The sequence below is a fragment of the Chelonoidis abingdonii genome, chromosome 4 (genome assembly GCF_003597395.2).
Source record: "Chelonoidis abingdonii isolate Lonesome George chromosome 4, CheloAbing_2.0, whole genome shotgun sequence".
In the NCBI taxonomy this organism is placed as follows: domain Eukaryota; kingdom Metazoa; phylum Chordata; order Testudines; family Testudinidae; genus Chelonoidis; species Chelonoidis abingdonii.
Genome location: NC_133772.1, coordinates 34,701,830 through 34,712,843, shown reverse-complemented (window position 1 = coordinate 34,712,843; position 11,014 = coordinate 34,701,830). Strand labels below are relative to the sequence as shown.

At 53.6% G+C, this 11,014-nt stretch overlaps 1 protein-coding gene across 1 annotated transcript; it reads left to right on the top strand.

Annotated features, from left to right (window-relative positions):
• The first annotated feature begins 3,531 nt into the window (after window positions 1-3,531).
• Window positions 3,532-10,530, top strand: LOC116822731 (dispanin subfamily A member 2b-like). The gene is made up of 2 exons (XM_032776800.2): window positions 3,532-3,796; window positions 7,301-10,530. The coding sequence occupies exons 1-2, from the start codon at window positions 3,599-3,601 to the stop codon at window positions 7,439-7,441; spliced, it is 339 nt and encodes a 112-aa protein (XP_032632691.1). The 5' UTR covers window positions 3,532-3,598; the 3' UTR covers window positions 7,442-10,530.
• Window positions 10,531-11,014: the final 484 nt, after the last annotated feature.

Sequence of the window (11,014 nt, the reverse complement as noted above, 5' to 3'; positions counted from 1 at the left end):
CAGGAGCCAGCCACACCACCTCGCAGCTCAGAGCACCGGGTCAGGCCCTGGCTCTGCAGCTGTGCTGCCCCAGGAGCTTGCAGCCCTGCCACCCGAGCATTGCGCTGGTGCCGCAGTGAGCTGAGGTTTCTGGAGAGGGGGAAGAGCAGGGGAGGTTAGCTTCCCGAGGCAGGAGCTCAGGGGCCAGGCAGGAGGGTCCCACTGGCCAGATGTGGCCCATTGGCCATAGTTTGCCCATATCTGCTATAGACCCCTTAAATTGTAAGAAGGCAGGGACCTTCTTGTAGTTCTGTGTGTGCAGCACCTAGCAAAATAGAGTTCTGGCCTAGGACTACAGCCCCACAGCGCTACAGTAATACAACTAACCTGCTCAGCATGTTCAAGGCTAGCTCTCTCCTGTGTATCCTCTCCAGGGCGTGGACATTTCCTAGGGGTGGGAGAGGCTAGTAGAGCAGGGAGTGAAGCAGAAGGGATGTGTGGAGGGGAGAGGCTGGGAAGAAAGGAGAGACAGGGAGGTTGGGGTCTCTAAAGGAGGTTAGGATGGCAAGTGGTGGTGAGGATGGGATGCCAAAGACCTGCCCCCTCCTTTCAGCCTACCTGATGGGCAGAGCGGGGGCAGATCTAGTTGGCTAAGGGAGGAGGAAGATCCCTCCTGGTGGCAGAAGGCTCAGCTCTGTCTTGGGGGGCTGGGGAGCGATGCCCTGAATTTAGTTTCCTGATGCCACTTGGGGTCCCCCAGCCCCTCCCTCCAGAACCATCCAAGTCCCACCACACTCAGGCCCTGCTTGACCCAGCCATGGAGTCTAAGCTGCAGGCTGTGAGCAGGCCTGGCTGCCCCCTACGATGGCCCTGCGTGGGGCTTCCAGCTCCTGGACTTTGTGCTTTGGTCCCTCTCTGCAACATCCTGCTGTGCCAGGAGATCGCTCGCCTGGGCTGTGTGAGCTGCCCTGCACTGATCTTCAGCAAGGTGAGACACCCCCCACCAAAATGCTCTGATCCCTCCAGTCCAGCTTGCACCAGATCCCCCGTATGCCAGGGCCTATTGCCGCATCCCGATCCCTGCCCCTTGCTCTCTGCGTCATGACTCCTATCCCACCTGGGTTCCTCCACCCCTGGACATCTCTTGTGCCCTATCCCCCACCCTACAACCCCCAGCCCTCTGCAGTGTGTTGTTTCCTCTGCTCCACCTGCCAAGGCTCCTTGAGTTTCCCCACTCCCTGGAGCCTCCAGCTGGCCTCTATCCCAAGGCAGGACACCATCTCCCCCTGGGGTTGGCTGAGCTGCCCCATACCTGGGGCTGTCTTTCATTGCCCGCTGATGGCAGCTGTTTGGAGTTTGGGGTGAAGAGTTGGGGGAGGGAGGCAGGAGTCCAACAGAGTCTGTTGGCTCTGCCAGGCTCGGATAAGCCCTGAGGGGGGATTTGGAGTGAGGGTGTGTGTGGAGGGGGAGAAGGGGGTGCACTTAATTCAATAGCTCGAGGTGAGAATTAAATCACTCAGGGGCCTGTCAGATGGTGGGGTACTGAGGAGAGATGGGGAGCTCTACCCTGGGGCAGTGGGCCCTTGGGAAGGCTAGCTTGGTCCTGAGGGAAGGAGGGGAGCTACCTCGTCCTAGAGAGGTGCTGGGGCAGAGGCAGGAGGTGGTGGCTGTGTGCAGGGGGAGGGGTGCTGGGGCTGGGGCTGGGGCAGGAGGGGGTAGCTCTGTGCAGGGGGAGGGGCAGGAGGAGGTAGCTGTGGGGGGAGATACTGGAGCAGAGATAGGAGGGCGTGGCTATATGTAGGGGGGTGGCTCTGTGTGTGGGAGGTATTGGGGGCAGGAGGTGGTGGTCTTGTGCAGGGGGATGTCTGGGTGGATAGAAGGGGGCTGACTGTGTGGGGGGCAGGTGTTGGGGGCAAGGAGGGGGGTCTGTGGGGGGGAGGTGTTGGGGGCAGGGGGGGTGTCTGTGTGTGGGGAGGTATTGGGGGCCAGGAGGCAGTGGCTCTGTGGAGGGGGAGGTGTTTGGTGGCAGAAGATGGTGACTGTCGGGGGTGTTGGGGCAGGAGGAGGTGTCTGTGGTGGGGGAGGTGTTGGGGGCCAGGAGGGGGTGTTGTGTGGGGGATGGGGTGGCCTCTGTGTGTGGGGAGGTTTGGGGGCAGGGCAGGTGGCTCTGTGGGAGGGGGAGGTGTTGGTGGCAAGAAGGTGGTGACTGTCCGGGGGGTGTTTGGGGGCAGAGGAGTGGTTGTGATGGGGGGAGGTGTGGAGATAGGAGATGTGGCTCTGTGTAGGAGGAGATGTTGGTAGGCAGACAGAGGGGACTCTCTGTAGGGAGGTGTTGGGGGACAGGGAGTGGCTCTGTGTGGAGGAGTCCTGGGGGCAGGGTGGGGGCCACGGGTGATGTGTGTGGGGAAGTATTGGGGACAGGAGTGGGTAGCTCTGTGCAGGGGCTTCGGGGGACAGGGTGGTGTCTCTGTGCAAGGGTGTGCGTGTTGGGGGCAGGGGGTGGCTCTGTGCAGGGGGTGTGGGGGCACGAGGGGTGGCTCTTCTGCGGAGGTTCTGAGGAGAGGAGCGCTGGCTTTGTGTGCAGGGAGGTGTTGGGGGGCGGGGGTGGCTCTCTGCGGGGAGGTTCTGGGGGCAGGGTAAGTGTTCTGTGCGGGGGGTGTTTGGGGGCAGGGGAGGTGGTTCTGGTGGGGGGTTCTGTCTGGGCAGGGTGGTGGCTCTGTGCAGAGGTGTTGGGGGCAGGAGGATGGTTCTGGGGGGGGTCTGGAGGGTACGGGGTGGGGTTGCTTCTGTGGCAAGGGGGCGGTGTTTGGGGCAGGAGGGGGTGGCTGCTGTGCCGAGGAGGTATTGGGGGCGCAGGAAAGGGTTGGTTCTGTGTGTGGGAGTTCTGTGGGCAACGAGTGGTGGCTCGTGCGGAGGTTTGGGGGGCAGGAAGGGGGGTGGTTCTGGGGGCAGGGTGGGCTGTGTGGCGGGGAGGGTGTTTGGGGGACAGGAGGGGGTGGCTCTGTTGCAGAGCGGGTGTTGGGGGCAGGGGGGGTGGTTTCTGGGGGGCGTCTGGAGGGTAGGGTGGTGGCTCTGTGTGGGGGGGTGGTGTGGGGGCAGGAGGGTGGCTTCTGATGCGGGGGGTGTGGGGGCAGGGAAGGGGGTGGTTCAATATGGGGGGTTCTGGGAGGGTAGGGGTGGTGGCTCGGTGCGGGGGGGTGTTGGGCGCAGGAGGGTGGTCTGTGCGGGAGGTATTGGGGGGGCAGGAGGGGTGACTCTGGCAGAGCGTGTTGGGGGGCAGGAGGGGGTGGTTCTGTGGGGGGGTCTGGAGGGTAGGGTGGGTGGCTTGTGCGGGGGGGTTTGGGGCAGGAGGGGTGACTCTGTGCGGAGCTGTTGGGGGGCAGGAGGGGGTGGTTCTGGGGGGGGTCTGGAGGTAGGCTGGTGGCTCTGTGCGGGGGGTGTTGGGGACAGGGTTGGCGGCTCTGTGCGGGGAGGGGGCAGGGAGTTTGTGCTGGGGCGGGGGTGGCGGCTGGCTGGGGCCGAGGGGCGGTTTCATTTTCCGAGTCACGTTGCCTGTCTCCGCTCGCCCCGCTCCAGACTTGTCCGCTCCCCGCCGCGCTCACACCCGCACCGCGCGGCCATGGTGTGCAAGCAGCAGAGCTTGAGCGTCGACCTGCAGCCCCGGGGCCCGCCTCCCCCGTACCCCGGCGCCCAGCAGGGCTTCCCGGCCGAGCAGCCGCGCGACTTCGTGCTCTGGTCCCTCTTCACCGTCCTGCTGTGCCAGAAGCTCGCCTGCCTGGGCTGCCTGGGCTTTCCCGCGCTCATGTTCTCTATCAAGGTGAGAGTCGGGCCGGACCCTCGGCGCTTCCCGCCCCAGATCCCCCCCCCCGATCCCCGGATACCCTTGTGCCCCCAACGCTGGGATCCCCCAATGCCCCCAGCGCCCGGTTCCCCCCCTCGGATCCCCCGGTGCCCCCAGCGCCGGGATCCCCCAGTGCCCTCAGTGCCCGGTTCCCCCCCCGGATCTCCCGGTGCCCCCAGCGCCTGGTTCCCCCCCCCCCGGATCCCTCGGTGCCCTCAGCGCCCGGATCCCCCTCCTCCGCCCAGGTCTCCCGGTGCCCTCAGAGCCCGGTTCCCCCTCCTCGGTGCCGCCAGCGCCCGGATCCCCCGATGCCTCTAGCGCCCGCATCTTCTCCCCCCTCCGGCGCCCCCAGCGCCCGGTTCACCCCCCGCCCCCCCCGCAGGAGCCGGATCCCCCAGCGCCCGGTTCCCTCCAGATCCCCCGGTGCCCTAGCGCCAGGATCCCCCGATGCCTCTAGCGCCCGGATTCCCCCTTCTCCCCCAAGGTCTCCCGGTGCCTCCTGCTCCTGGATCCCCCGATGCCTCTAGCGCCCGGTTCCACACAACACACATCCTGGTGCCCCCAGCGCCCGGATCTCTCCAGCCGCCCGGATCCCCCGATGCCCCCAGCCCGCCCCGCTGGGAAGCTGGTGGCCCATGCATCCCCGCTCTCCAACCCTTCCCCATTCTTCTCGGAGCCCCCGGTCTCTTCCCTCTCCTGGAAGTTTATTTTCCCCTTCTCCACAGCCCTGACTCTGGCTTTTCTTTCTCCGCTCAGCCCCCTCCGCCCCGCCAAGTCCCAAGGCAGGAATCCACCCTGCGGGGCCAGCTGGGCTGCCCCACACTCGGGGCTGTCCTGTTCTGCTCCTGCTATCAGCTGTCCTTGGCCCGGGCTGTGTGTGTGGGTTTAGGGTTAGGAGTTTGCTGCAGAGCCGGTTGGCTGTGAGCATCCAACTAACTGCAGCAGGTTGAGCCTGAGGGTGGAACTTGAGGTCCTATTGGATGTGGGGGTATTTAGGGGCTGCAGGGAACTTTCCAGCAGAAGGACCTCTTCCCCTGGAGGTTTTCAAAAAGAGGCTGGAGCGCCTGCCCACTTGGATGGGTTAGACTAGATCTTTGCACCCCCTTCTTAACTCTGTGGGTCTATGGTTCTGTGATGCTGAGCAGCAGCTCAGTGATCCTCCCAGAGGCTGCAAAGCCACTCAATCAGTGGGCAGAGTTGTCTAGTTATGGTGTGATGCAATGAAGTGTGAAGACTGTGTCACAGCGGCTGGCAGGGTATGATGATGTGGTTTGGTAAAGCGGTGCTTCCCTCTCACTCCCCTCTCCCCATTAGAGGGTCAGGGATGGACCTGGTGTGTCTGGGGCACTTGTTCAGTGCTCCCTGCATGATGTATGTGAGGGGGTAGCAGTGGGAATAGTGCCCCATGTTAGTGCTCCAAAGAGATGTGCTAGTCTAGAGGGCAGACTGAGACCTGACTGGGAATGATCAGTGGGACAGTGCAATAGGAACACCAAACCATTGTGCAAGACATGCACTTCAGCTTCTCTACAGGCTGCTTTGGATGCCCAAGACTCTCTAGTAAATAAAGGCTTAGCTTGGGCTGTAGCCAGCCTGCCCTAGGAATTATCTGGCTCCATTTTCCATAAGGAGAGACTCAGTCAGCGCACTGGTGGGGCGTAAAGGGCTCCTTGTAGCTGGAGAGTAGAAACGACCCACAGAGGAACATATGAGTGTGCGCGCCAGGGAGAGCGCATGCAGTAGAATGTGGACTGCTGTGTGTACAGCTGGGCCAGCTTTAGGAAATTGCAAACTACATACTCCCAAAGTGTTGGGAACTGTGCATTTATTTTTCCATAATAGTATCTGCTCAGGCTCTCTGAGGTCTGATCCTCTGCAAGAACAACGAACACCTGAGGTGAACCAAGGAAAAAATTAAATTCAGTATTTATCATTGGGGAAACAGCATTACCATACTCCCCTGTCTGTTTCTCCAGTTTTCGTTCTGTAATATACTGACTTACGCACAATACAACATTTACACAGTGTTTAGGGCATCCAGTGTATATGTACAGGGCCTAGCACAACTGGTCCATGGCGAGGGCTCTAGAAGGTAGTTTATAATGACAATTAGTAACAGGATTTCCTGTCACAACTGGGACTTTTTAGCAGGCTTAAGGATCCCCCCATGCTAGATTTTCAGTCAGTCTTTGTCAGGATAGCAAACCATTCATAGACATCAGAGGTGGGAAAACTCCCCAGTTAGGTCATTTTGTTCCCCTCCTCTGAAAATGCCATGTTTTCCACCTAATACATATCCTACTGGATAGTTGTACGTATTTCAGGTGATGTGGGCACACCTCCCATTAGGGAGTCATTTTTCTGATCTACTGCATCTTCCCTTGCTCAGTGGCACCCTGTTATTTCTAGTTGTACCCCATCGCACGTGGGCACAGAGTGGTTGTTCTCACTGCTGGGGCTTCATATCTTTGCAGGGGGTTATATATTTATATAAGTGGGAATGGGGGTCAATTTTATGCATTTGCTCAAGTGCCCGTTAGATTTTAAAGCTGAAATCCAACCACCAGATTTGCCTATTTGATGTGTTATAGTGAATGTTGGAATGGAATTCAGTTAGGATACCCCTTTTTATCGAGTCCAGGAAGCATTAGCTTGCTAAGTTTAGGTCGAAAGAGACAAGATGGGGGAAGTAATATCTTTTATTGGACCAACTTCTGTTGGTGAAAGAGACAAGCTTTCTAGCTACATACTGCTCAATTTTAGGAGCAGGTTCTTTTGAGGGCAGCTTTTACCTTGGACATCCACATCCTCTCTCAAATCAGGGCACTTGTGGCTTTTAACTTAATCAACAGTTTCTTAATCCTCCGATGACCATATAACTATATAGTCAACAGATGTGGTTGCTCAAATGAAAATTGCCTGCTTAGTTTCATATTAACCATTTAATGCATCAATGCTGTTAGGCTATAGCACCATCTTGTGGTCATGTTTTTTGTTGCTTATTTAAACTTACACCCCTCCCTTTGTTTCCATTTTAGTTAAAGATGGCACTGTAAAACAAAACAATAGTGAATCAAGGATCTAGCACTGGTGGGTGGGACCAACATGCAAACAAGCAACATTATATAAATGATCATTATGCAAACGAGCTGCATATTTACAAAAGGCCATGAACTGCATGATATGGAATGCTCTGCACAAGCAGTGCTTTTTGAAATCCTGGCTATTTTGCAAAACCATCACTTGTATTTTCTACAGTCCTAGTGAAACCTCAATGAATAAACATCTGAACTAGCTCCCTTTGAACTCTGGCTTCTTCTCTTTCTGCTGCAGAAGTCAGAGCGTTCTCTATAGCTCAATAAGAAGGTGCATGGGCTGTGGGTGTTTTAGCTTGGCCCAGAAGGGGTTAAGCAATTAATAAAAATTCTCTCACCCTCTTGACTGCTCCGATTTTTCACATGCTCCTGTTTTCTTTTCCAGGCTCGAGATCGGAAAGTGCTGGGGGACCTGGAAGGTGCTCGGAGCTATGGCACCACCGCCAAGGTGTTAAACATCATCGGGTCACTGCTGGTGGTAGTTGCTATTGCTGTGGTCCTTTTCGTTAACTTTTGGAGACCTTAACGGCATCCATTTAATGAAGTTCCTGGGATTGACACCAGCCAGGCATTCAGAGAGGGGATTGGTAGATAACTCAAATGGCGAGCAAACGACCCACTGCTGGCTGTTCGTGCTATGATGGAAATTCACAACAGGTCATGAGTTCAAAAATTGACTCATGAATAGCACCATTGTAGCTTTGATGCTAGTTATGTGGTCACCCTCATTTCAGATCTGCGCAGGCCCCCACTTCTCTGCTTCATGCACTGTGGCCATGGAATCAGCCACTACCTACTTGTTCCTCTTCCAGCCTGATCCAGCTGTTTACCTTTTTTGGATTTCTTGCACTGAAAATCATCCACATTCACTGCTGTTGTGACCTTCCCTCTCTGCAGCGCCTGACACGGAGAGTAATAGATGATGAGGTCAGAGGAGGCTCCAGTCTACCTCACTTTGTTCCTAGAGATGGACCAGAACCACCCACTTTTTGAGAGAGTTTGGATCCAAGCTTTGCCATTGGCCCCCATTTCTACAATGGGCCCATCAAAACATGGGTTCCAAATCCCCCTCCCACTCGCCCTGCTCCCCATGCTTTGGGACATTTAGATTTGAATTCAAACTCTGTGCCTTGGCCCAGTTTTATGTGTCTGTATGAACCCAGCAATAATGTTCGCCCAGGACAGTATTTACACACGAAAGCCATCTGCAGAGACTCCAGCCTGCTCTTTTCACTGCAACGACCTGCCTTGCGAGGAAGAGAGATGTGTATAGGGGACAAAATGTTTGTTTAACTTGATCTGTATGATGGGGTAACACACTGTAGGACCAGTTGGCCCCGCCCCACCTCTGATAAGATGTCAGAGTGGGGAGTGCTTAAATGGGAGAAACCCAGCTCAGTTGGTTGCAGAGTGGGGAGGGGAGAAGTCCGCAGCTCCTGCAAGTGTGTGTGTGTGTGTGTGTGTGTGTGTGTGTGTGTGTGTGTGTGTGTGTGTGTGTGTGTGTGTGTGTGTGTGTGTGTGTGTGTGTGAAGGCAGGAGCTTTTTGTGCAACTGTTGCCCAGCAGCTCCTCCTGGAAGGAAGGGTGGGCTGACCCTGCTCGATGTGAATTCACCATGAGAGGGAACTATTTCTCTCGGTTTTCTTGTGAACTCATCAGTTTAGGGCCCCAACCTGGTGAGCACCTTCTGAAGAACAAGAGCTCTTAACCCAGCTTGGGGATGCTTCATTTGTGTTAATTCCCCTTTTGGTCTGGTCACTGACGCCCACAGCCAGGTGCTCTAGCCAGGGCCCAGCTTGATGGCTGAGCCTTTTAGGACTGGAACTGGAGTGGGAAAACTACCCAGGCATCACAGACCTGGGGCCTGGGTGAGTGTAGAGGTCCTGCCTAGAACCCAGGGGGTGCCTGGGAAAGGCACTCGGGTGTTAATCTGATTAAAAATAAAAGGCCTTATAGTGGTTTGCAGCAGCACATTCTGTCCACACACACTCAGTTCCCCCCACACCCAGGCCTCCTGTGGCTAGTTCCAGGGCCCCAGTACAAAAGCAGCAGTTGTGCTGAAAGTGTGGGGAGTTTCCCTTCTCCGTCTCCCCTTGGGTCAGGCTGGGAAGAATTGGGCTGAGTCCTAAATAAGTGAATGCACCCGACTCTGACACACCCCTTGCAAGCAGAAGCATTGGGCACTCCGGTGCCTTTATTCCAGTGGTTCTCAAACGTTTGTACAAGGTGACCCCTTTCACATAGCAAGCCTCTGAGTGAGACTCCCCCTTTATAAATTAAAAACATTTTTTAAATATATTTAACACCATTATAAATACTGAAGGCAAAGTTGGGTTTGGGGTGGAGACTGACATGTGACATCCCATGTAATAATCTCATGACCCCCCTGAGGGGTCCCAACCCCCAGTTTGAGGACCCTTGCTTTATTTAGTATCCCAGCATAGCTAGTTATGTGCTTCCTTCACCCCCTGGCTCCATTCCTCCTCTTCACCCCTGGGCCCATTCCTACAATCAGTGCATCTATAGGGCTGAATTGTGCTTCCAACAGAAGAATTTGGGGGAAAAAAATTCTCAAGTGGACTTTGAGTTTGCTCCCTGACCTGCCCCCTCTCATAGAAGGGCAGGATCTGGGTCTGAGGTACGAGCCAGTGCTCCGATGGAGCGGAGGGAGGAATGTGAATGTGAGGTCCTAGCCACCAATCTACATTACTCAGGAGACCATCAATTTGGTGTCCGCCACCTGTGTGCCTGCCAGAGAAATGGGGAGGTCTCTCTGGGGAGAAAGTGATCTACAGGAAATGGCAGAAGAGCCGCAGATGAGAAATAATATTGTAATCTCATCTAGTCTGGGGTCTCAATGCTGGAGACTTCAGAGTGAAGCATGTTAGTAGATACTAAAACTGCTACAATTCTTTTATATATTTTTATACATATTCTTTTATATCTGTTAACCAAAATCTTTTTTGGGGTATAAACCAAAGTGTTTTGTATCTACAAATCTAGTGCTCAGTACCTATCAAACTGAAGAGTTCTTTGTACTTAGGTTAAACCTTAGTGAGGGACCAAAGGAATGAATGTTTGTAATCAATAATGGAATGTGTATAATCCTCTCCTCTGAGCCTGTTGACCTGTGAAGAATTGCATTCCCATGTCCAGAGAGGGAGCACTGGTGATTGACAAGGGATGTTTGTTATTCTGTGATTGATAAACATCAACCAGTGGTGCATTATTTTAGGTCAATAAGAACCACTTATTGTCACAAGTGGTTTAGGTAATAATGAATCAGTCACAGAAGTCTTTATCTTATAAATGAGGTAAATTGAGGCATCTAAGATAGAACTCGCAGTTAAATCAGTCATGGGAATGGAATTTCTTTGTCCCAAGCTATATATAAGGAAAGAGTTTTAGGGAGTTAAGTCAGAAGTGCATTGAGCGGCTGTCACTTCTCCAGTGATCAGATTGGTAACATATGTATTCCTTTCTGTATTCTGTATCAGGCTGTATTAATCTTTTACTAATAATCTTTGATTGAATTGTAAATGAACCAGCTATCTGACATCTTGCTATTAATATTTTCATTATTAAATTTGAACATGCAACAAGCATAAACTCTCCAGATTGTGCCTGATGCTGCAAGATTATGTCCTAGGTGAAATTACTATCTGACCCCAACTGGTGTTCTGAAGCATGTGGGTCAAGACTAGAGTTGGATGGAAAATGGATTTTCTGTCCACAAAAAATATTCAATTTTTTTCTTTGTCCCAAAAAGGAACGAAATGCCAAAATTTCCTTTAAAACAAAATAAAAAAAATAGTTTCGGATCAATTGATACATTTTGTTTCAATTTCAACCCTTATTAAAATTTATTCTTTTTTTTAAATAAAGTAAATGTCAAAACAAAGTCATTTCAAAATGAAAAAATCAAAACATTTGTCCCAAAAATGTCAAAATGGGGGATTTTCCCCCCATTTTTTCCCCAAAATGGAATTTATTTAAAATTGATACTAAGTTGAGACACAAAAAATTTAGGCTTTGTCAAAACAGCTATTTTCCTGGGAAGAACTGTTTCAATGAAAATTTCTGGACCAGCTGTAGTTAAG

What these genes read in the sequence shown, in the direction of transcription:
- LOC116822731 (XM_032776800.2), top strand. Translation starts at nt 3,599, where the DNA reads ATGGTGTGCAAGCAGCAGAGCTTGAGCGTCGACCTGCAGCCCCGGGGC. An exon ending in CGCTCATGTTCTCTATCAAG is followed by an intron (nt 3,797 to 7,300) that starts GTGAGAGTCGGG and finishes TTTCTTTTCCAG; the next exon opens with GCTCGAGATCGGAAAGTGCT.